The sequence below is a fragment of the Zootoca vivipara genome, chromosome 7, assembly GCF_965207765.1.
Source record: "Zootoca vivipara chromosome 7, rZooViv2.hap1.1, whole genome shotgun sequence".
Lineage (NCBI taxonomy): Eukaryota > Metazoa > Chordata > Lepidosauria > Squamata > Lacertidae > Zootoca > Zootoca vivipara.
This window is the reverse complement of record NC_142590.1, coordinates 54,412,708-54,438,349: the sequence shown is the minus strand read 5'-3', so window position 1 is coordinate 54,438,349 and position 25,642 is coordinate 54,412,708. Positions and strand designations below refer to the sequence as shown.

At 44.9% G+C, this 25,642-nt stretch overlaps 1 protein-coding gene across 3 annotated transcripts in view; it reads left to right on the top strand.

Annotated features, from left to right (window-relative positions):
- The window catches only part of PIK3C2B (phosphatidylinositol-4-phosphate 3-kinase catalytic subunit type 2 beta), a 90,225-nt gene that overhangs the window by 28,834 nt on the left and 35,749 nt on the right, over nucleotides 1-25,642 (top strand). For 2 of the 3 annotated variants that reach the window (XM_035121407.3, XM_088674269.1), the window contains exons 3-11: nucleotides 3,909-4,009; nucleotides 6,217-6,371; nucleotides 6,980-7,100; nucleotides 15,974-16,085; nucleotides 17,215-17,294; nucleotides 17,944-18,007; nucleotides 21,865-22,011; nucleotides 22,980-23,013; nucleotides 23,854-24,049. In XM_035121407.3, coding sequence (XP_034977298.3) covers nucleotides 3,909-4,009; nucleotides 6,217-6,371; nucleotides 6,980-7,100; nucleotides 15,974-16,085; nucleotides 17,215-17,294; nucleotides 17,944-18,007; nucleotides 21,865-22,011; nucleotides 22,980-23,013; nucleotides 23,854-24,049 — 1,010 coding nt within the window. Of the gene's footprint in view, nucleotides 1-1,519; nucleotides 1,673-3,908; nucleotides 4,010-6,216; nucleotides 6,372-6,979; nucleotides 7,101-15,973; nucleotides 16,086-17,214; nucleotides 17,295-17,943; nucleotides 18,008-21,864; nucleotides 22,012-22,979; nucleotides 23,014-23,853; nucleotides 24,050-25,642 lie in introns of those variants that run through there. The other variant, XM_035121409.3, reaches the window with a different exon arrangement.

Here is a 25,642-nt window from a genome sequence, read left to right as displayed (position 1 = left end):
CAAAGGGTTAATTGCTGCTCCCTGTGTGCTACGCTTCCGATTCTGATCACCCCCAACTGCTTCCTTTCTTAAAAGAGCAACAACCTCAAGCCCTCCCCAACATACTGAATAGATTTAACATAGTTTGGTTGCTTAGATTTCAAGTCCCCATGGAGCTGTATCCTGTGTGGCTCATAGGCATGCCTTTTCACAGTAATCCAACCCTACCAGTCTGCATGCTCCTGGTTCTCTACCCATAGTACCTGCTTAACATATGGAAACAACATATCACTTCTCCATTTCCCCAGGTTATGAAGACAGGACCTTGGAGGACAGCTATTGCTTCATCAGTGAGGCAGCTCAGACTGGGAGCTTACATAGGAGCTGGTGGCTCCCCCCCCTTCCTGGCTCTCAGCCAGGCCCCGATTCAAGCAGTTGTTTCCATATGCTTCTTGGTCCTTCTGAGTAGCCTTAAGTATAGCTTAGTTGGACACTTCAGCAGCAGCTGGTACTGAAGGTCCTGCTTTTCTAAGTCATTTCTTCTGTTTATAGGAAGTAGGGTTGCTCTGGGAGGCAGAAGGAAACCTTGTCAGCCTGTGAGTTTTGTTTTTTCTCCAGTTCTCATTTTTCCAATCTTAAGTTCAGTTTGCACCAGTTTGCATTTTTTTAAAGTCCTCATGAAAATATGTGGTTGTGCTAGTAGGCTCTTGACCTAACATGCAAACTTTTGCAAGCAATTTTCCCTAATATAATTCATTTTACGCTGTTTTCAGTAATATGTGTGCTTTTATGCATGCATCCTCTAATATACACTGACTTTTCAGGATCCCTGGCAGCATGGAGATCTGCTGAAGGGTCCTGCTCCCCTTTCTGCTCCTCTAGGAAGACCATTTGTTGCATTCATCACCCAGTCCCACAACATTAGGTCTCTTCTCTGTGCGGGACCCACTTTCCGTTTGACCATTTTGCACGAAAATGCTGAACTGAAAGGCAGAGCTCTTGTGGAAGTGCACAGAAACAGCTGCCTAGGATGCTTCTGGAATAACAGATTCTGAACTTCTTTCCTGTTCCTCATCCTGACTTAAATGTCACCATGGGAATTCATTGTCCCACTTGTATGTTGCCTCTACTGAAGCTTGCTGGCACACATCGGCCGCCTTGAAAGGGCTGTGTACATCTGTTGTGCTATTTATATGATCCACACAACAGCAGTCAACGGGAATGACAGTGTCCAGTAAAAACTTTTTTCCAAAAGACGTGAGTTCATCCTGGCTGTTATAGGTCCTGTTTCCCAGAAGCTACAGCTTCTGAAATGTCCCATGATCCTCGGGCCAATTGTTTCCTGTCAGTAAACAAGGATTGGATAGAGTATTTGCATCTTCGCTTACCTTCCCAATCCTTTTTTTAAGGATCCTAAGAAGAATCGCATAGCAATTATTTTATAGAAGAAATCCTTTGCTGTAAAAGATTCTTGGAAACAGGGGGTATCCATGGGGATATCCTTTCCTCGCTGCTGCTGGGATTGTGAATGGGTCAATGGTGTATTTTTAGACATAAGAGTAGATGACAAATACCTCTGGCATCTGAAGGATATAAATACAAGCAAGCTCTGCATCGTCACTAAACTTCACGGGACCAACTCTCCCCGTACGCTCAGTGAAAAATGTTGTCAGAAGCTGCTGGCAGAGGTTATGTAAGTCGTTCTCTGCTTTTGCTGTGCAAGAAACTAATTATAAAGGAGCATTAAAATTGTCTTTAGTGTCTGTTGTGTTCTGTCCCTTTCTCCTTTTTTTTCTCCCTCTCTCCCCGTTCCTCTAACTATTTGGTGGGTTAATTGCTCTGACAGTGGGACCTTTGTTTGCTTTGAAGGAGTGAATTGAGGCTCTGAGACCATGCTTGCACTCTGGCCTGGCATTCACAGTGTTTCTGTCCTTGCTCCTTATCCTACTGTAACATTTGGGAAGGAGGCACTGGAAACAAAAAAGAAATGTTTTTGCGAATTCTCCCTCTTTCTTTTCTAAAAATAAAAACTTAACAACAACTAGCTAGCCTGTGTGATGACAATGATGGTTTTTATTATTTTATTATTTTAAATGGCATCTGCTTCTGCCATGGCTGGTGCATAACAATACCAACACCATCCCAGCAGAGCTACAGATCTTTGAGAGAGATTGCATAAGAAATAACCCAAATGCATATGCAGGGGGTATGAATCTATGTGCATTCAGTCTTCCACTAGTTTCTTTCCAGAGCAGAAACTTTAGCAAAGTTTCGTTTTTGAGGAGGATCCTTTGTATAAAAACTGAGTCTTTACAAACCAATACATTCCTATTTTTCTTGGAAAAACCACTGAGGACACTGTTCTACAAAGACTTTCCTTTCTATGGGGTCGTTGATTAAATTCTGGCCAGTTTTCTTTTAGGCTGTGGAATACTATTTAGTTCATCTTTGCCATATGATAACTGTTTAACGTTGTTTACATTGTGTTTGTACATCTCTTTGGAAATGTTTTTAGAAAAGTGATTTAGAAATATTTGAAATAAATCCTATAAATATAAATGTGGTGAAGATCAGGCTGTGGACCAGTGATAGGCTGCTGGATGTGTACCTACAGCTACCCTCAGAACTGCTAGGTTACAAATCTGCTTTATGGTATGTTCAAGCACTGAACTTAGAAGATCATTTCAGTTCATGTGGCATTCAAGATTTTTCTTCATTTCTTTTTTTTAAAAGACGGGCAACAAACCCAAAGCTATTTGCAGCAGTTATGAGTTCTGCATTGGTTCAAAGGAGTGCAGTTGTTGTCTTCATATCAATAACTGATATTAATCATTAAATCAATAGCTGAAAGCCAAAGCAAGAACCTCCTCAATACAGTGAGCTGGTTAGATCTGCAGCATAAGCTCAATGTACAACTTAACCCACATTTATCAGAGCACTACAAAGCTGCCAAGGCTGTTAGGGTTAAGGTGGGTTGAATTGAAAGGAAGTCATATGGAGAAGAAACACTCTCACACTTCATCATGTGCAGACATCTGTTTTTTCTACTCAACCATTTATTTTTATTTTTATTTTTTGGTACCCTAATTTTGTGGGTAGAGAAGATGAGAAAGAAATTTGATTCAGTTCACATTTAAAGACAGACTTGGAAAATTCACACTTTTCAAAACACTATGCAAACTGAAACACCGCCATCCTTCAAAACTCAAGTTTTCAGAATTTTGCAGTGCTGCTCTATAGCCAAGCAGTGCATACAAAAATACATAATATTAGGCCAAAATATGCATATAAATCCCTATATTCATGAAAGTTACATGTGCATTAGGGGAAATCGTTTGCAAAAAAAAAATGTTTGTATTTGTCAGAACAGTGTACAAAAATGTGTTGGTTGGGAGAAATTCGTATTAAAATGCTGATGAATTTTCAGAAGGTTATGTTTTGTTTTTGCAAAAAATTGCAAAGTGCTGCATAAATGTGGAGAACTGAATTTAAGATTGGAAAAAAATGAGAAACAGAGAATCAAAAGCTGACAGATTCGCCCAGTTGACAGTGTAGATTGGTGCACCTTCTCCATGAATTGATCCTAAGCACAGATTATATGAACCAACAGCACTTCCTCTTGCACAAGAAGAGCCGAGACTTTTCTCTGGCTGTAGCCCCACCCCCCACCCCTAGGCTACATCCCTCATCATTCCTGAGGGTCACTGACCATCAGTCAGGAGTGGCTGGGGTGAGATGAGGAATAAAGTCTGCAGCATGGAGGAAGAATGAATGCCTTGTTCCAAGAGGAAACTTCACTTGTGGTGATTAGGATCCAGTCCTGTATACTGAGTTATGGAAAGAAAAGAAATCTGAGATTGGGGGTGGATAGTAGAAACTATATTTCACTGAGAGTATTGTCTCTATTTCCATTTCTTGTTTGGTATCAGACCACTTCTCAGCATTACCCTGTGGCCAATGGCTATGAGCTGTTTGAGGTTTCTGAGGAGAAGGATGAAGAGGTTGCTGCTTTCTGCCATATGCTGGATGTGTAAGTATAGGCAACTCCCCCTTTGTGTGGGGGTTGCTTTGTGGATCTTTGTGTGCGTTGGCATAAGCCCAACCCGCTCCATTCTGCCCCCTTCCATGGCGCATGTGTATTGAATGGGCACAAAATGGTCACCACCTGTACCAGTCTAGGACTCGTCAAAGCACCCTACCAAGGGGATCCTTTGGCTGCAATCCTCCTTGGAACCTAAGTATCTACAAGGGAGCCCTGCATCAAAATGTTGTAGTGCAGAGTGCTGCTATTCAGAATTCCAACCGGTCCATTCCAGCACTGCCCCACAGTCGGTCAGCGTTCTGTGCCCACTAGCATGCTCAGTCTTCATTGGCTTGCCTTTGCTTCCCATCCCCTCCAAGGGGGCTCCATAAGGACCAGAACTTACAGAACTGTGGTTGTGGTCAGTATCTGTAAGTGGGACCTATGATAAAATGTTCCATTGTAGAGTGGTCCTGTTACAGCCAGCCAGCCATACTCTACTGCATTCCATTCCCCTTTCCATCTAGTTTTCCATTATCCCCACCAAACAGTCATAATTCCTTGGCCACTGAAAATATCTGAAGAAGTGTGCATGCACACGAAAGCTCATACCAATGACAAACTTAGTTGGTCTCTAAGGTGCTGCTGGAAGGATTTTGTTTTGTTTTGTTTCGACTACGTCAGACCAACACAGCTACCTACCTGTAACTGAAAATACTCTGTCCTCATTGGGTTGTTTTTTTGAGGATCTTCCCCCTTGGGGCTCCCCTACCCCCCCCCCCAATTTTCCAAAGCTTGACATTTCTCTTGGAGCCTGCCAGGACCTCCCTCTTTTGCATGGATAGCATCTCCTTGGCTACCTCACCTCTGAACATCGGAAATAGAAGGAATTAAGATAAGCAATGGCCTAACTGCCTCAAGCAATTAATTACTGCTGTTGATTAATCCTCAGCGACTGGGAAAAAATCCTCTTTGTCCCTAGAGTTTTTGTTGCACTTTGTTTAAGCAATGGCTCCAGTGGAAAGCGTCTAAGCCTGCAGTTGATTGGATGAGGATGAACCTATTTGGGATTATAATTCCTGGCATGGCTTGCGATAATGCAGCAACAGAAGGCAGAAGAAGCATTCCTCCCATGCTTTGAAAGTAAAGACAGTGGGGAATGTCACAAGGCCCATGACATGGATTACACACACAGCTCAAACCAGCACAGAGTTTCAGTCTGTTGGTCTGGCTAAGAGTTACCCTGTTGTTAGAGAAAAGAGAAGTCAATTTTTCTGACATTTGGCCAGTGTGATCCTTTCGCTCTCTCCATTTTCTTTCTCTAAGTAGCACATCTCAAAAAGATTCAGTATTCTTCAGATGTACATACATGATATTTTCCTTTCCCATCCATCCTTTTGCAGTCTACTTCAGCATGTCTAGAGTTAGATGAAATCTAGGTTACTGACAATCAACACATCAACTATCTGGGCTTCTGCACTACTTGAGATCATCGGCAGGGGGTTGGACTGGATGGCCCTTGTGGTCTCTTCCAACTCTACGATTCTATGATTCTATGATTAGCTGTCAGTGTGGCGGGACAGTACTATGAAGCTGCCCTTCCAGCATGGGCATTGCTACAACTTACCTGGATGGGGCAGGGTGGCAGATAGGTAAGGGCTGCGTGGGTGCCCCTGCCAGTACATTTGTGCAGCTCCAACCTCACTGCCACACTGCCCATCCAGGACACAGGTGTAGCAATGCCAGTGTCAGGAAGGCAGCTTCCTGGTTAAGCCCTATACAGCTACTGCTTGGAATATGTTATCATGCTTGAGGGCAAACAAAACTGAGTTTCATTCATTGTTCAAACACAAATTAATCTCTAGGTCATATGCTCTTTCATACTCACTCCATTTGATTGACCTCACAAGGTAGTTATGAAATTCAAGATCCTTTAAGGCAGGAATCTTAGATTTGGTGTTAGCTTAGCCAAATACAGTATTTCAGAAGATCAAATCAGTTATTTGAGTAAATGGGAAATTTAGAATCTCAGTAGCATAATAAATTGTATAAATTTTAAGAGGGGTCAAAGATGAGGCGATCAAGTGCAAAGACCTTTGACAGTGTCCCCTTATTTAAAAAAGAATAAGGGAAAAGAGGAGATCCTATCAGATGCCACAAGAATGGGCATTCGGTGGTAATGGAAACTAATTGTACCCATCTCATTTTGCCCACAGACTTAGATCTGGCTACAGTACCAAGGACTATTCCCTTACTGGTTTTGTCTGGAGTGCTGTCAACCTCAGTCGTGAACACCTTGGCCATGGAGTCAGCTTGAAAGTGACTGTGGTTTACGACAGCCTGCAGGAGCCTCTCACTTTTACTTGTGACTGTAAGTTTTGCTGGTTTGAACTGGGGTGCACTTTCCACTCGTATCAACAGAGCAAATGTTCCCGAATTGTGGTCTGTGGACCACTGGTGGTCCATAAACTCTATTCATAAGGTCCACAGAAAGATGCTGGAATATATATATTTGGTCTTGCTCTTGATTTTTATTTTTGGGAGATGACAGAGACGGGGGCCAAATAGACCAGGGATATATTACCAAAGAGGCTAACAAGGACTTGTGATCTTTTATTTTTAAGTAATCCAAGGAGAACCCCAGCAATTTTCAAGTGGTTCCTGGGGGCAGGAAGTATTGAGAACTGTTTCAATATTAGGTATATTATATTCTACTTTCCACAGCAATGAAACAAGCTGTGCTAGAAGTTAATACTACAGACGTCTCTTCTAGACCTAGGTTGGGAGTGTCTGGGTGGTTTTTTTTGGCGACATTTTGTACTGCTGTGAAGGGAACATAAATATAATCAGGTTCCAAGAGCATTGTGGAGTCAGTGATGCCGGAGGCTTAGGCGGGAATGGCCCAGGATGGTGAATTCCAGGGAATGTTGTCTTGAAACTCATCATGCTGTGTTTGTGTCCCCCCCCCAATCTTGGCAGGCTCCTCCACCGTGGACTTGCTCATCTATCAGACTTTGTGCTACACTCATGATGACTTGTGTGACATCGATGTGGATGACTTCGTTCTCAAACTGTGTGGCCTTGAGGAATTCCTGCAAAAGTAAGTCAATGGGCAATGCTTGCCCAAAAAGGTTTAGGCTGCCATCCTATACTCACTCACTTTGTAGGAAGCCCCATTAAACTCAATTAACATCTGAGTAGACACATAGAGGCATATGCTGTTAAAGACTGTCCTGCTTGTCCTGCCTGGTTTTCCCTTTTTCTTTGCCTCAGTGGTGCATTCTAAATATTGTGTTCACATGGTGTGCTGCAGAAATGATGTTTTGTGGGGTGGGATGCTACCTATGGAGTGCTCCCCTAACAACCACAATACTTTACCTTTTGGTTTGCAAGCTTTGCACATATATTGAATGGTAGTGGTCAGTAGCGCTGTGTGGCAGTGCTTACCTGACTCCATCACTGGTGTCACTGCCAGATACCAGGTGGAGGAGGGATGAGGTGGCAGTGAGGTCAGCCTGGTGCAAATGTACTGGCTGAGGCAATCCAGTGCTACTGCTGGTGCATTTGCACCTCACAAACCTCATCCCTCTTCCTTCTGTTAAGCTGCAACAATGCTAGTGATGGGAGATCAGGTAAGTGCTGCTGCCCCATTGACCACTATTGTTCTTTAACCCTCTTACAAAGTGTGTTTTATAGATCCTCCCTCTGATCTTCAAAGATTCCCCCACCCCATCTCACAGAATGTTGTGTTAGGCCGTTCCATAGACTTTTCCCACCACTGAAGAAAGACTGAAGGACCACATTGGGATAGAAATCTCTTTAAATAAGCAGAGAAATAGAAATCTGGGTTAGTCACTGCCATGTTTGTCAGGACGGCATCAGTCACAATTTCACAGCCTCCATTCGGGATACTTCTGTGACTTCACCCATTTGCTGCACACACAGTTTCCACTAGTTTAATCATTGCTTGGCATATAACACCCGCTTCTTCCCAGTGCAGGGTGATGTGAAGACTGGATTATTTTAGCACCTGTTAGGAGCATAGTTAGGGCTGTGTGATGTATTTTACTTCCTTATTTCTTAAATCATTGAGCGATTCCTGCCAAGACACCCCAGTGGAAGCCTTGGGCTGTGGAAAGATATTGCTAAACCTCATTGACTGAGTTGAAATTCATGTTCCATGGAAGAGTCACTTCATGAATTAGGAAGGAAGAATTTAGATGAGTGTCATGCTTAGTAAGTTGATAGATGAGTCAAATAAGTTGCATTTCTTTAAGTTATTTGTCTTCAGCTGTGTATGGCGGTGGGCTGACTTAGTGCTTTTTAGACTGATTGGGCTCCTGTAGTTCTCTTCCAGTTCTAGCTGCCAAATGGAGGATGTGCATTGCTTTCTCCCTGAGCCCCAGCACAACAGAAATCTTACGGAATGGTCATAAATGAAGCAGACTCACAGATAGAATGTGCTGGAGACTGATGCATTCCCTGATGTAATCATCAAGCAGACATACTGTAGCTGGAAACGGCATTTAAAAGGCAAAAATGGTTTGCTGCTATACTTCTGTCTCCAACTGCTTCCACAAGACAATTGGTGCACTTTGTGATATGGAATTGTAGACTGAGCGCTTTTGTGTCCCTTCCAAACGTGGTTCTGCTTTCAGCAAGCTGAACAGTGGGGCACATATCTCCTTCCCGCATTTACTGCCTTTGAAAAACAGTCCCATCTTTTGGGCTCCTTTTTTCCTTCTCTTTGGTACTGAGCAGTGTGGTTAGATGAAATCTCCTCTGGGGGAATGATGAAGATACCATCTGCTTTCAGGAGAAAAATCAATAAACCTTGCCTATGGGTTGGCTGTCCTCCACCCGGGAGCTAGCATTCCAAGCTCTAGGCAGACGGTTTAGACCACCCGACCTGCCCTCCTTGACCATGGTGTGCTGCACTTCCACCAAAAAATTACTCATTTATGTACGGAGGCACTGAGAGTGGCTTTGCCGTTTTGATCTTAAGAGCTTGTGGTCCAGTTACAGCGACTGGGAATGCAAGCTGGCAAGTGCAAACTGATTATTACTGGGACTAGCTTGTTAGTGAACAGACTTAAAAACCACAGAGCCCTCTGCGGACAACCATCTCTCTCTCTCTCTCTCTCTCTGTGTGTGTGTGTGTGTGTGTGTGTGTGTGAGAGAGAGAGAGAGAGAGAGAGAGAGAGAGAAGGGGGGTGCAAGGGAGAGCTCAAGCACTGAAAGCCAGATCAAGGGAACAAATATCCCAGATTTCGTTATTTATGTATGGAACACTATGAAAGTGTTTTTGTAAGGCTATTTCGTGCTCTTGTGGAGCCCTGGCAGTGAGCAAAACGACCTAATCCACTGCTTAACTTTCTCTGCATTGATGAATGACAGTAAGAGAGAGGGAGGGAGGGAGTGTCTAAACGGCTCAGATATCTAACTACGTATATCACTTTTGGCACCACAAGATCTCTTAGCACTTTTGAGCAGGCACTGTCTGCGTAGCAAATCTCTTGTGGCTGCAATGGAGTCCAGGGAATGGCTGCCTGTCTGAAGAACTCAGCCAACCACTGCAGGGGGGAGTTGGGAAACAATGCCCCAGGCTGAAGCCCATAGAACCAGTAGGAGCTATTGAAATATTTCTTATTAGTCCTTGCAATGCTTTCTTATTTTTTAATGGCCATGTTGCCACCAGCAGAGAAATCTCTTTTCTTTTTATGTAACATGCCTTAACTAAAAGCAGAAACAAGAAATTTGTATCAGATGAGTCGAAGTTGCACTGCCAACCTAGAACCCACAGGCGCCGTGAGTTTTTTCCCCCTTTTAAGTTGCTTTCTTTCTTTTTTTCCTTGCAGAGGCATCTGGCACCATATTTATGGAAAGCAAAAGGTCTATTCATGAATTACAGTCTATATCATAAGTGCAAGCTAGCAAGGCATCTGGTGGCTGCACAGGCTGCAGAGGGGAGGCCATCTCCTTGCTGTTGAAATAATGGTTTGGTGATTAATGAGCTGGACTGGGATTATTGAATCCAGCCACTAATTAAATTGGCTATTGAGCCCTGCACATAATGCTTCCTGGCCACCCTTCCCTCCCATAGTGACCTTACTCATATTTGTGTACTCTCCTGCACATCTGGGTCCCTGATTTGTTCTCATGGGTCGCACCCTGCCTGGAGGCTGTTTTTGTAGTCCCAGGTGGCTACAGCTTCCCAGCTTGTAAACAAGTAATAGTGAGACTTAGCCACAGCGGTAGAAGCAACAAATTCTGGCTCCCGATCCCTGTGGAGAACCCTTCTGTTAGGGCTCAAAGACCATGTGCAGAAGGCAAGCAAACTCTCTTAAGGTCCTTAAGCCAGCTTTCTTCGACATGTGGGAGTTAAGGCTGCTTTTAAGACCTGGAGGGCTGAAATTCGCCTCAGGGCTGTGGTGCAAGGGCCGTGCTGCCTGTAGCGCTTGAGAACAGGGCGAGTTTTGTTGGTGTGTAGTAGGCCCTGTTCAGTCCCCTTGCTCTCCTAGAAAGACAGCTTTGTAGAACTATATTCCGTGTGCGCTGCCTCATGTCTCCTGTCAACCCTCTGTCTTTTAAAACTCATGCTTTGCAACATAGGGGCACACTTTTATTGTATCCGTTTGGGAAGCTTAGCACAATAATCTTGATATGAATAAAACTGGTGGTGTTTATGGTCCTGTAAAAATCTCTGCCCGAGCTAAAAAAATGCAGGCATTCCCTGTGCAAATTGGTACACAGGCTGCGCCCCCCCCTTTTCCGCACGTAGATTGAAATGAAATGAGCTGACCCTTCTCTCCGCCTGTGTTGTACGCCTGCTGCCTTGGCAGGACACAAAGTGCCGGATGCAGAAAGCAGAAATGCTCCTTGCTTGACCTTCCATCCGGATGGAAATCTCTCTAATGTGTGCAAATGCCCTGTTCTGTGGCAGCAGCGCCTTCAAAAGATCTTTGGAAACCTTTTTTAAAAATCGAGCTTCTCGTCTTCCCCAAAACAAGCCCCCCCAAACCCCTTTATTGTTTGGGCCGCAGGACTCTTTGCTTCTTGAAGACAGAGAGGTTTGTTTTTTGACAGGCCTTCCTTCAGTTCTTCTCATGCCACCAGATAGAAAGTGGAGGAGGATGAAGTAAGGGTGTCATCTTTGGACAGCTGCCCTGTGCCCCCTTTCCCAGCCCTCCTGTAGTGAGGGATACTGCTTGGCCACCAGTGAAATGCCCTGCAGCAACACTACACCGCAGCAGTGCTCTTTGAGCACTACTAAAAATGGTAGCCATGTGGCGCTTTCCGGAAGAGTGCAGCCACTGTCCTCCTCTAGCAATGGTGAGCCTGCCTTTCCTCCACTCTGTTGGAGCCAAAATAAATAGCAAGGGAAGGAAAGGCTTCTGCTATGTGGTGGTTGGGGACTCGCGTCAGCATGGAGGGACACCAGGGGGTCACAGGCAAAGTTCCTTCACATCTGGAGTTCATTTATTTAATTTATTTCATCAAATTTATGCACTGCTTAATTGTAAAACGAAAACGTCAACAACGTTCCTCTACAACCAAGCCTTTGGCTGATTAATATTCTACGGCCTTTTAAATGTGTTTGGGGGGAGGGTATTTTTGGGGGTTTTAACTATTTTGTGCTTCTATCCTGCATTTTTATCTTGAGAGCCGCCCGGAGATCTTCAGATGAAGGGTGGTATTAAAAAAAAACAAAATTAAAAATATATAAAGCAATGAAATCAAGAACAAATTGATAACTGTACTTTGAAACATGCAAAAGCTGGCCGTGAGATCCTGTTTGACAGTGCTAGGCAAGCTGTTAGCAACTAAAAGGCAAGCTATAAAGCAGAAAGGGACATAGCACAGGCTTTCCACATTCTGTCCATCTTGGTGCAAATGGCCAATTTTTTTTATTCCTGCATGTGACAATCTCTGAAATAGACGAAGTGCTGTTGCCAGTGTACAGTTGAAATGGTTTTAGTAACTAGTCCCATTGTTACATTGGGAATATATGGCAAAAAGAGGAAGGCTTTGTTTCCTACAGTAATGTTGTAAACTGCTGGCCCCTCCTTCCAGGCAAGCTTCCCCTAGGACAACTTTGCTGCAGTTTCAGCTTGATGCACTGCAACAATTTTGTAGCTTCTTTTGCTGACTTGGCAGTTAGCTAGCAAATTGCTTTAATCTCAAACCACATGCGCTTTGGGCATGTACCATTTTTTTTATTTATTTGCTGAAGGCAGTCTAAGAAATAAAAGCGAAAGAACTCTGCTTATCTTTTGTATTTTTAAATGTGCTTATTTGGAATTCCATAATGATTTTATGATGTTCAGAATAATATTACAGCACTAGAATGGGGGGGAATTTGTTAGGTTTTTGTCCAGGCGATACCACATGAACAAATCCCAGTCTCTGTAATAATAATTTTCCCGTGAACATTTTGATTTGTTTGAGCGATAAAACCTTTTGAGCACTACGTTTCAGTTCCAGTTCTAAAGGAGAGATTTTGAAGCATTGGATAGCATGTTAGAAAACTAATGACTGCTTTTATTTAAACATTTTGTACATGTCAGCTAACAGGCGGGACAGATGTGGAAATGGAGGACATGTCTGCTCCCACAAATTGATTTAATGGTCATTTAAATCCTAGAATGCTGTCCAAATCCAAAAGACTTCAGTGGGATTTAGAGTTGAGATACACGTGTCTTCTTCAAGAAGAGACTGTTGATTTCTGTTTGTTGTGAAAATGAGCTCTTAGGCTGTGTGTTGAGTTTGTTTGTTTACCCCTTTTTCTAAAAAAAATCCTGGTATGTTTATCCTTTTATATATATATTAATTCCCTCCCTGTCCGGGCATAGAAGGCAATCTTAAAAATAAAGAAACCCAAAGCATGGATCAGGGTGAGGGGGAAGAGTAGCTTCCTGAGTCCCGCAGTGACTTGTGAATCAGCACTCGGCACAGTCCGGCAAGGAGGCAGGAGGATGCCTAAATCCCACGTAGACTAGCAGGCAGCATTCTGCATAATAATAATAATAATAATAATAATAATAATAATAATAATTTATTATTTATACCCTGCCCATCTGGCTGGGTTTCCCCAGCCACTCTGGGCGGCTTTAATTTATTAAACATTAAAAGCCTCCCTAAACAGGGCTGCCTTCAGATGTCTTCTAAAATTCTGGTAGTTGATTTTCTCTTTGACATCTGGTGGGAGGGCGTTCCACAGGGCGGGCGCCACTACCGAGAAGGCCCTCTGCCTGGTTCCCTGCAACTTGGCTTCTCGCAACGAGGGAACCGCCAGAAGGCCCTCGGTGCTGGACCTCAGTGTCCGGGCAGAACGATGGGGGTGGAGACGTTACTTCAGGTATACTGGATCAAGGCCATTTAGGGCAGGCATCCCCAAACTTCAGCCCTCCAGATGTTTTGGCCTACAACTCCCATGATCCCTAGCTAACAGGACCAGTGGTCGGGGAAGATGGGAATTGTAGCCCAAAACATCTGGAGGGCCGAAGTTTGGGGATGCCTGATTTAGGGCTTTAAAGGTCAGCACCAACACTTTGAATAACTGACGCATCCTGAAAACAAAAAACAAAAAGTTGCTTCTGTTCAAGATTCCATGCCGAAGTTTATACATCTGTCTCAGAATGTCTGTACAGCGGTACCTCTGGTTAAGAACTTAATTTGTTCCGGAGGTCCGTTCTTAACCTGAAACTGTTCTTAACCTGAAGCACCACTTTAGCTAATGGGGGCCTCCTGCTGCCGCCATGCCGCCGGAGCACGATTTCTGTTCTCATCCTGTGCCTCTGCCTTTAACTAAGCTCTCATCTGCACAATTTAAGGTGAGGGGTTTTCTCAAGCTCCAAGCTCCTGCGCTGTTGGTTTCCCTCAGCTTTTGACACGAGTGCCCTTCTGTAGAGAAAAGCTAACATTTAAATTTTTTACACCTCACTGTATGCGTTTGATAATGCCTCTCATATATATAAAACAACCATTCCTGTTGCTGGTGCATGTCAGATACTTAAAGAACTTCTGGAACTTCATGTAGTTCACACTTGAGAGGTCAGGCAAACTTACCTGTGGTTACTCCTTACCTGACATGCCCAGACTTGAGCCCAGATACCAGGCATGGGCGTTGAATTGGAGGGGGGGTTGGGGAGTCTACCTACAGGAGACACACGGAAATAAATCTTCCATAAAATATACAGATCCTTCTTTTCATAGGGTTCAAAATGCCAACACCCATTCAGGTTGCAGCCTCGAGAATAGAAGCAGCAGAAATTTAATCTGCCAGGCAGGCAGGCTTCTCCTGTGGGACAAACACTTTAAATTGCACAAGCACCAACAGTGATAGATGCTCCTTTTAATTGAACACATATACATACTTTCAAGCGCGTAGGAGCATAGGCAGACCATTGGTCCACCTAGCTCTAGATCTTTTACACTGACCACCAGCAGCTCTCCAGCGTTTCGGACAAGGACCATTCCCAGCCCTACCTGGAATTGAACCTGGGAGCTTCTGCACACAAGGCAGATGCTCTACCACTTTGCACTGGGCCCTTTCCCCAGAATCTGAAGCACGCCAGGTAGTCCATCTAGCCCAGTATTGTTTATTCTGACTGGCAGCAGCTCTTCGGGGGTCTTGCCCCATCACCTGCTACCTGATTCTTTTCTAACTGCAGATGCCAGGGATTGGACTTGGGACCATCTGCAGGCAAACCCAGGGGTGTAACACCAAGCTGTGATCCCTCCCAAGGCCCCTTGCCCTTCTGTTAGCTCTGTCTCTTCCTTCTCACTCCCTGAGTTGATCAGGGAATATATGAGGAGCACCCCCCCATTTGCCCACAGAATAGCTGGGGGTGTGGATGTGTGGCAGGACAGGAGTGGCAGCAGAGCAAGCCAATGAGAGCAGCAGCAGCAGCAGCAGGCCCTCCAGGCCCAATCCAAATTAAATGTTTTCAGGAATTCCCTATCTGCTTAGGGGCAGGTGTTACAAGCCAACCTGAATAAGAATACCTTGCAGCACTTCCTGAAAATGAATGCAAAATCTTCCTTTGTGACTGTACTGTGGGCGCTCCTGACTCCCTTTTTTTGGCTATCTCCTTTTTCCAGCTGTTGAGGTCTGAGCTTCATTATTATTACTCTACTTTTCTTTCTTCCCTTTAAAAACAGAGCACTTCTCCCCCCCCCCTTCCCTCTCTCCTGCCTCTGCAAACTGGCTTTCTTGTGTGGTGGCAGCTGTGCCTAGTCTAGGCCAGGATGCAGGCTTGACATAGATAAGAATTGACCCTTTCCTCTGGCCGGTGAAAGGACCAGACTTCCTTTGTGTCACTCCCCTTCCAGCATAGCTTTGCTTCTTCTGTGGGCATGTTTCATTAGAATCGCAGGCTCAGAGGTTGGCTCCAGGGCTTTATGTTATAGATTTGGGTTTGCAAAGATGCATGTGGGTCTTAAGTAGACCATGCTGAGAGGTCATGAGCTACAATGAGGTTGCAGGACAGTTAGGAATAGCGAGGTCTTCAAATTGTGATTTGGCTAATCTACCTCCCAAAGATTCTCTGCTTCAATACATTTTTATCATTGTTGCAGTTCAGGGTTAAACATTTTTTAGAATTCACCTGGTGTCCATACGGTATTATATTTAATCTTTCATTCTTTGTCATTCCTGAATCTCTCAAGTTTTCTTTTGGACATTCTTGAGAGTTGCTATTTTTTACACTGGTGGGGGAAAGTATATACACTTAATTAAAGCCTAGCTATGGAATTTGTAGATCTCTGATTCTCTGGGAGAAAAACTGAAGTATATAAAGATTACTTGACGCACCCAGTGTCTTCAAGCCAAAGCAGTTGCAGAGCTAGGATATATTAGATGCTAGAGGCTCCAAGTAACCTGCTCTTTCCTGCCTGGTTTATCCTCCATACAGCAGCACAGAGGGAAAAGCCGTTTAGTTACAATTTCTTGATGTGTTTGCATCCTTCCAGCAAACATCCACTGGGAAGTCATGAATATATCCAGCACTGCAGGAAGTTTGACATTGATATCCGGCTGCAGCTGATGAAGAGGAAGGCTGTGCGCACTGACTTGGCTAGGACGGTAAGTATTTGCTTGCCAGTGAGCAACAGAACTATGTGTTGTCTCTGCCATTACTAGTACAGATGGAATATGTGCTCCATCTTGCCTAAGGTCCAATGGTGCATCTAGAGCACTGTCTGTTCATCCATCCTGGATCTGTTTCAATTATTGCAGCTTAAGGATGCGGACCGCCAACCACCTGCCTCCTTGACCCTTGCCCATCTTGGATTCTTGGAGCTACCTGTAGGGGGTTGAGTGGGTGGGTCCCAGGAATGATTGATACCTCACTGGAGAAGGGGGAAGTAAGTACAGGGAGGTCCTTTTGAAGGAAGCAATGTTGCTCCTGCTCCTTAAAAGGACCTCCCTGTACCTCCCTGTTCCTTAAAAGGACCTCCCTGTACCCAGAAGTGTTAAACCACTGAAAAGCCCTCTCCTTCCATGTAACTCTCGGGTTTTAAAAGTGGGTGGAACCAGGAGGGGAGTGGTCTGGGAGAGGGGATTCTCTCTGGCAGCCCCTAAGTTGCGGAACCCCCTCCCCACAGAGGTGCGTCAGGCATCTTCACTGTTCAGCTTCAGCAAATACTGAAGAGGTACCTATTAATTCTGGTTTTGACACCTGAATTGTGTATTTTTAAGACCTGCGCTATTTTTGTGATTGTAAGTTACAGTGGTACCTCTACTTATGAATGACTCGACTTATGAATGTTTCTACTTACGAATGGAGCTCCGTCCGCCATCTTGGATGCTGTTTAGATAGGATTTTTTCTACTTATGAATTTTTAGATAGGGTTGCTTCGACTTACGAATTTTTTTCTCCCAATGCATTCCTATGGGATTCGACTTACAATTTTTTTCGACTTACAAATGTGCGTTCGGAACGCATTTAATACGTAAGTAGAGGTACCACTGTATTTTGAACTGTTTCCACCCTGAGATCCTAGGGTGGATGATGGGTAATAAATAAAAAATAATAGTAATGCTAAGCCGGCCCATGGCTTAGCTGCAGCAGGACCAGGGGAGGAGCACAGTAACGGCGATTTTGCTCCAGGAACCTGCACATTTCCTCGTTCACACTAAGCCATGGTTTGCCTTAGCATTACATGCAAACGGGGTCAGGATGTATGTGAGTAATTAACCTTCACTTATGCAGGTGAACGATGACCAGAGTCCTTCCACGCTCAACCACTACGTTCACCTCCAGGAAAGGCCAATCAAGCAGACCATCACCAGGTAAAGATGAACGGAGAGTCTCAGGGTCATGGGTTCAAGCCCCAGGTTGGGCAAAAGATTCCTGCATTGCAGGTGGTTGGACTAGATGACCCTCCAACTCTGCAATTCTATGACTTTATGGAGTGGCGGCGGCAGCATACTTCGGGTGGCCTAGGTACAGCCAGTGCTTTTTTCCAGGGGGTACTCAAGGGTACACAGTACCAGCACCTCTTTTTGTTGTTGTTAAAAAGTGTGGCACTTACTGGAACAACTTCATGGTGAGTGCTGGCACCTATTTTTCTAGGGGGAAAGCACTGTGCCCCCCCCCCAAAAAAGTGAAAAAAATAGACCCAATGCTAGAGTTCTTAATTTAGGCCTTCCATATTGAACTCCCTCCAGCCTCTTGGGAGAGAGGGCCCTGGCTTAGTGGTAGAGCGTGGCTTATATGCGGAAGGTCCCAGATTGAAGCCAAGCATCTCCAGGTAGGAATGGGAAAGTCTTCTGTCTGAGAAACTCAGGAGACACTGCCAGTTCTGAACTAGATGGACCAATGGCTTTGGGCTGTTGCTTAAGAACTCGCCTTGACAGAGAACTGTTTCCTCCATACGTACCAGCCGTGACTTGCTTCCTTTTTCTGTGCCAAGCTGTCTGTTGTTGTTTCTTCCAATAGGCAGGCCTTGAGTCTCCTCTTCGATACCTTCCACAACGAGGTCGATGCATTCCTAGCCGTGGAGGTGAGAAGATAGCATGGGGGTTAATGTTGTGGTTGAACATACGTTGAACTATGATACAACTTCGGTGGGCTGCAAACGCCTCTGTGTTGATGAATATTATTAGATGTAACCATTACACCTTTGGCATCTTCAAGCTATGAAATCCATCCATAAGGAAGCCAGTAACCCTCAACCACTTTCCCTGAGACACCCTGATCGCCAGTCTTCCCATCACTTTCCTCCTAGCTCGAACCATTGCCCCATGTCCTTTGAACTACATCTCTAGTTCCTGGTCTTCTTTGGCAGCAGCAAGATAAGATGCACGTAGCTTTGCACTTGCCTTGTCCACACCCACCATAAAACCCACCATATTGTTTGGCAATGAACAGTAGCAGCTGGTGGGGCAGCATAGACCCAGCTGTGTTGCTGAGTTGGCTTTCGAAAGGCTCCTGCTACTGCTGGTTAACAAGAGAGAGGCTTGAAACAAAAAATAAAAAAATTCCTTCCAGTAGTACCTTAGAGACCAACTAAGTTTGTCATAGGTACGAGCTTTCGTGTGCATGCACACTTCTTCAGATACACTGAAACAGAAGTCACCAGACCCTTATGTATAATCAGAGGGAGGGGAGGGGTATTACTCAGAAGGGTAGTGGGAATGGGTGATTGGCTGATAGGAGTGGTAAACCTGTTGACGACTGTTAACGGTTGCAATTGGTCTTGCAGGGAAAAGCAAGGGGTGAGATGGCTAAAGAAAGCATTATCATGTATAATGAGATAAGAATCCAATGTCCTTATTCAGACCAGGTCTCTCCATGGTTTTAAGCTTGGTAATGAGTTGCAGTTCAGAGAGAGGCTTGGCATGGTGTGGGCGCAGCAGTGGAGCCAATCCGATGTTTCTGGCACTGTGCCCACACTTTGCCAAGCTCCCTGCCACCTTACCCCTCTCCCTCTTGGTAAGTGGCAGGGGCATATGGCGCAGGGAAGCCAAATCAGCGTTGCTGCCCTGCTGGTCACTACTGCAACTACTGCACCTGGTATGGGCATCACAGGTACGTTTGAAGATGCCAAATATAACAGGCCATTGTATGATAGAAAGTATTTGTGAAAACAAAGGCTAGGATTAAATGACAATGCAAGTATTTTTCGACGCTGCAGTTTCCTCCAGGCCCTTCCCATTTCCCTATGTTGCTCACATTGTTTCATTTCCTGCTTCAAGCTGATAAGGTGCTAGTTTGTTTGTTTGTTTTTACTGTTTTTGCTAGAGTGAAGTTTGCCTTATAAAATAAATGCCCTGAACATTGCTTCTCCCGTTTCATCTGACAGTCTACTGCTTGCCTGCTTGCTTGCTTCTCCTCTTCCTCATTCCAATCTTGAATCCTTCATGAGAGTCAAATTTCCCAGCATAATGTGAGGGCTGCCAGCCACAAGTGTGCTTGGGACTACAGCCAAGAGGCGGATCTGCATAGCAGTGTTTGCTATCAGAGCAGAAAACAAACTGGGTGTAGTGAAGTGATCCCCAGGTGCTAATCTTGAAATTGTCAGCAGCTTTTAACAGCAAGTTCCTATCTACTGTTTGTTTCGGTTTCCCTTCCCTTGCGATAAATACAGTCAAAAACATACTTGTGAAGGTAGGCAAAAAAGAAACCCAAGACGTTGTGAAGGTTAAATTTCTCTCCCCCCCCCCCAAATTATCGAGCACTAAATGTAGAGAATAGAATGTGTGTTTTAGATCTTGGGAGTAGTGAATTTAGCGAAAGAAGAGGGGTAAGCAGGAGACTTTGACAACCTTCTAAATTGCCAACACTGAGGTTGCCAGCACTTTATAATTCCAAAAAATTATCAGGGATAGTGGATTCAAGTCCTAGCTTAGCTTTGTGAACTCTAGCTGAGAGTGCAGGAACGATAATATATGTAACCGAGCAGCTAGAATTGTCTTTAGACATCTCTTTTGTGTGACTGTCTGGTCCTTGCTAGTGAGGAAGGTGAAGGGCCTTTTAGCAAACTGATTCGAACAAGAACTAGTTTGGTCCCTATATGTGAAAGCACCCTCTTTACAATCAGATCGCCATGACTGGGGGCAGAAAGTATGTGAGAGAGAGAGAGAGTGTAAGAAAGAAACCATTCTCCTCCTTTCAAGAGGTGAGTCATAACAAGGCTATCTAGGAAATCTCAGCTGAATGGAATGTAGTTCACTAGTATGTAATCTCGAGGTGTGTGATAGATCCTGAAAATACCACATTTGAGAAATGAGCAAGTTACTTGATCCTGTGGTTTTTGAGCAGGGAAAAGGAAAAGCTTTCTAGGTTCCAGTAGCTAGCTAATACTATCTGAAGATTTTGCTCCCCCCGCCCATGGTCCTACATTCTTTCTCCCTTCCTGCATATTTGTATGGAAATGTATGTCTGTGTATGTACTACCTAAAGCAGGGGCTGGCAAGGTTTATCTTGCCTGGGCCGGATTGGTCCCCGGAGATCCCTCTGTGGGCTGGATTGCACACATGCCCGCAATTTCCAGCTTCTGCACATGCGCAGACGCGATTTCTGGTGCCGTGGAAGCGAGTCCACATGCCGCGCTGTGCCGGTTTAGCGCAGCACGCAAGCGGACAACTCAGTTCAGGGGGCGGCTTTTGGGCCAGTCAAACAACCTCCCGGGCTGCTTACAGCCCATGGGCCTTAGGTTGGTGACCCCTGACCTACAGTGTCAGAGGCTGAATACCAATTGCTAGGCATAACAAGGGAGAGATGGTTGCTGCTGTCTCGCATCCTGCTTGTGAACTTCCCATTAGTATTTGTTTGGTCACTGACAACAGGATACTGATCCAGCCGAGCTCCTCTTTCTGGCCCTAACCCCACTATTCCACAAGCTTTTGCTAGAGCTGTTGTCAGCATGGCATCCTTCCTTCCAAATTAAAAAAAAAAAAAAGTTACGTGCCGTGAAGTTGGAAAACTGTAGGTCCATTCTTCTACATCCTCTATAGTGCTGACTGTTGACTCTCTTGCCCCTGCAAACCATATACTGCAGAGTATTATCAATCCAATGGATTGTCTCTATAGAGCTTCATGTGCAACAAGCAACAGTGCCCCTTAGTGGCAATTCTACCTATATGTTCTGAGGTTCCCAGGCTGAAATTATATTGGTGGAAGGAGCTGGGTTCTAGGAAACTTGGTGTTGTCATTAGGACAGTAGTTCCATCAAAGCAGGACTTTAGAACGGAGGTCCAAGGTCCTATTACTTGCACCAGTGCATTAGGACATGCTTGAACACAACAGAGTAGCTGCTTTATTTCTCCAAATCCTATTATGTTGAAAGCCAAACTTAAGACGCAGAGCTGGTGGCCACGATATGGAAATGATGATGATAAAGACCCATGTGTCTTCCACTTTTATGGCATTGGTTGAGTTTGGGGTAAAAGGAGCAGGAACAAGCTCTTTTGTGCTTTGTTGAGCAGCTCTCCTAAGATCTGCTGGAGTTGGTAGGCTCCTCTTTATGTTATTTATGTCAAACTCACACAAGGTACTAGGATTTTACTGCAGAAGAATCACCCAGTTTATGTCCAGGGAAGCCAGGTTTAGTGATAAGGCAGTTAAGGAAGAGGTAGATAAATGAAGTAAATTTATGGCGGGGTTGCTACTCTCATTCACATCAGGGGTGGGGCACCTGTGCCCTCCAGATGTAGGGCCCCAACTCCCATCACATCCAGCAAACATGGCCAGTGGTCAGGGATGATGGAAGTTGTAGTCTAGCAACAGTTTGAGGGCTGCTGATTCCCACCCCATGCCCTAGATGCTGGCTATACGCACAACTCTTTGAGGTAGCACGTTGTGTTTTGCTCTATGTGCTGTTAACTTGAGACATGAGACTTTCCATTCTTCATCTAGGGAGATGTCCAAGTGAACGCAGAACGAGTGATCCAGTCTGTCATGGCCATTTGCAATGCTCTGGCTGCTGTGGAGTCCCAGGAGATCACAGGAGCCCTGAATCAACTGCCACCCTGTCCATCTCGCATGCAGCCCAAAATCCAGAAGGTAAGAAGCAGGAGTTGATGTCAGTAAGCAGCACAATATTTAATCCGAGTGCCTAAGCTAAATATGAGAGAAAGAGGAGAGTAGATTTATTTTAGCAGACTCTTCCATTGTCTGAAAAGACGTAGCTAAGAAAGGACAAAAAGTGCCCTTGTGACAACTTAGTTTTCACACTTGACACTAAATAGCACATTTGAGATTCTCTTTTTTGCCACATGTGAATACTGTTAAGGCAAGATAGCTGTGGACAAAAATTCAGGTGTGAATTCTAGCCAGTGTAAAGTTTTTGCATTCACACTGTGCGCTGACTTTGAGCACACCTGATTTAAACCTTGTGTGTTAATTTGACCTTGGACAGTTTTGTTGCTGATAACCTTTCTGCATTCAGTATGGAGTGCATATTTTAAAATGCCCTCTTCCAGTACATTCTCAGGAGCTGGATCTGCCTTAAGTGCCATTACATTGGCTGGTGCTTTCCGTAGCAGCAAAAGGTAGAGCCTTTTCAGCAGTTGATCAAGTATTTGGAAATCCCTAGGTCCTTTGTTCTTTGCATGCAGAGAACATTCAGAGACTTTTCCCTTTTCAAAAAACTTTTTAATTACATGGATGGATTTTCAATCAATTTCATTTTTTTAATAGATCTTGAATTTCTCTTTATTTTAATGGGCTTTGTGTGTATCTTCTGGAATTTTATTTTATTGGCGGCTTTTAAAATGTTTTTGATCGTAAGTCCACTTTTTAGCTTCTGGACAGAAGCAAAGGAACACACATTTTACAATAAAGGAATAAACTGGTTAGAATTTTCCCCAAACCTGGGAAAACGTGGCTGCTATTCCCACAGTTGCTTGGCTTGAACTGCTGGCAGTGGAAACACATTGACATATGTTATATAAAGTGTTTGCTCAGAGTTGCTTGCCTTTCAGTTTGATTTTCATACAATATTTCTCTTCTGGTTTCTCTTTCCTGAGCAGGATCCAAAGGTTTTGGCCATGAGGGAAAACAGAGGTAATAATTTCTCTTCTCCTGTTGTTGCTATTAAATTCTGAAGGCTTTTTACTTTCCACTGCCTCCCAAGAGCACTTTCCCAATTATTGCATACTGTTATTTATTGAATAAATTATTATCATCATCATTATTAGTCCTTTGAATCCCAAGCTTAGACACCTTGAGTCCCTAGAGTTGATATGCCATTATCCAGACTTTTCAGAGCAGGCTGGTTTCCTAGTAATAATGAAAATTCAGTTCCATTTTTCAAAATTAATGAAGCCCCAACTGCACTAAAGACCTTGAGGGATTGTGCTTTGGGGTCAAAGTAAACATAATGTGGGAGGTCCTTGAACAGGAGCCTCTGCAGTGATTTAAAAAATAAAAAAGTTGAAAGGAGGTGTAGGACCCTTAGACCATGAGAGACATCCTTCCATGCCATTTATACCCCACTCATCTGGGTTTCCTCAGCCACTCTGGGTGGTTCCCAACAGAACACTAAAAACAGAATAGAACTTCAAACATTAAAAGCTTCCCTAATAGCTGCTTGCTCACTTCAGATTAATAGAAGCAGAGTAAATTACGCAAAACAAGGAAATTTATGCAGCTATAATCCACACAGGGCATTCTTGGTGCCGAATGCCAGTTTCTTTTTGGAAAAGCTGCAGACTATGACAGCCCGGCAGAGAGGGAACTATAGGAGTCATTGGGAATTTCCAGAAAGGGTTAGCAGCTTTGAAGCTTGGAGCTTGGCAGGTCTTCCTGTTGCCGGAGTGTCTGCCAAGCATATTTGCTCTGTGGGGGGATATTGGTGAGTTTTCAAAGTGCTTCTGTCAATTCTCCCCCCCCCCCCCCTTACAGAGAAGGTTGTGGAAGCTTTGACGGCCTCCATCTTGGATCTGGTGGGGCTCTACTGCAACACATTCAATGCCGACTTCCAGACTGCGATTCATGGGAACCGAAAACATTGCCTCTCCCAAGAGGCCCGGCTTCTCTCCTGCCCCCTCTCCTTCAGCGTCTATGCCACTCACCGCATACCCATAACCTGGGCGGCAAGGTGAGCAGCGATGTCTTTTCTCTGGTGCTGGGGAAGGATCGCCTGACACTTTGCGTTAGATCTTGGGGGTCGAGTGTGTGTACATACATAGCAGCCATAGTGGGGGCATTATACATATTTGGATCAGGACCGTAGAGCTGTGCAAAGGTGCATCTCCATTTCCCTGATTTATACACAGATATCCCTGAAGTTTCTGCTTCCACAGCACACAGATGCTTATTATCCTTTGTGTCACCCTGGTCACCTTCTCGACCTGGCAGGTTCACACATCACAGTAAGCCAGGCTATGATGGGACAGTGAAGCTGTGTTGGCTCCTAGGGAGGAAATTTCAGCTCTTTTGCTCTTCCATAGTCCTTTTCACTCAGCATGGCATGGCAGCTAAACCAAGGTTTGGCTTAGCGTGTCATTGGAACCTGAGATTGTGGATAAGCTTTACAGCACGTGGTTAAGGGGGAGAGAGCTTTAACTATGACAACACACTAAACCAAGCCTTGGCTTAGCTGCTGAGCTAAAAAGACAAGCAAGGAGCAAAGCAACTGTCCCGTCCTCCATGGGAGCTCACACATTCATGCTAAGTCATGCCTTGGGCTCAGCATTACGTGTGAACGCAGCCATGCTGTTTATCCTAACCATTTCATGACTTCCTGGTTATATTTCAGATTCTGTTTGGCTGCCCGAGGTCACCATCAGTGGGGAGAAATTGTTTCAACCTTTACTGGCTAAATGAAGCCAAATTGCCATTTAAATGCAAGTTGCCGTAAGATCAGCTTCATGGATTCAGTGTCGCATGTTCCCAGCCAGGGCCGTCTTGAGCAGGTCGGGCGCCCTGGCACGGAGATCGCTCCGACACCCCTGCCCTCGAAGTGCACAGCGTGGCTTCCGTGCGGCTTCGTCGCGCAGCGCCCCGGCACCCCGCACCACCGAGAGTGCACCTAGAGCCGGGCCTGTTCCCAGCCCCTTGCTCCCCCATTTCTGACACATAATTAGAAATCAGGCTGGTAGGGATTTAAGCAAACACAACGTTTTGTATTCAACACCCCCCCCCCCAGAAGAACGAGACTGGCTAGCTGAGGTCAGAAGACTCTAGGAAAGCTTGTGTATAAGGGAGTTGGCTGATCTGGCTAAGCAGCCTTCTGACTCTTTTGGAGGCTCCCTGGAATGCTCTGGGAGAATCCTTTGGTCTCGGCACCCCGCCTCCCTGGCTCGGTCCTACAGACAGTGACAGATGGCTGCTTCTCAGCCTGGGCTCTTGCCCCTTCAGCCAATGACTGAGTGGAAGGGAATCGCTTAATGGATATAGGGACAATAGGAAGTCTGGGCAGGGAGGGGACATTCCTTTGTAAAGCAGCCTTTTGCTTGTGTGTTTGTGTTTTTCTAAAGGCACGGAGGCAGTGCCTGGGAGGTGCCCCTTGGTAATCCACATCCCCAGCAGCAGACACATGCAAGTGGGGGTGTGGGGGTGGGGAGGGTCGGGGTTGGGGAAGTGATGGCAACATTAGCCGCCGCCCCTCCAGGGACCTCTTGCCTTTGTACCGTCCTTAATGTATTCCAATGAGTGACTCTGAACAAAGGCAGTAGCCTGGGAAATCCAG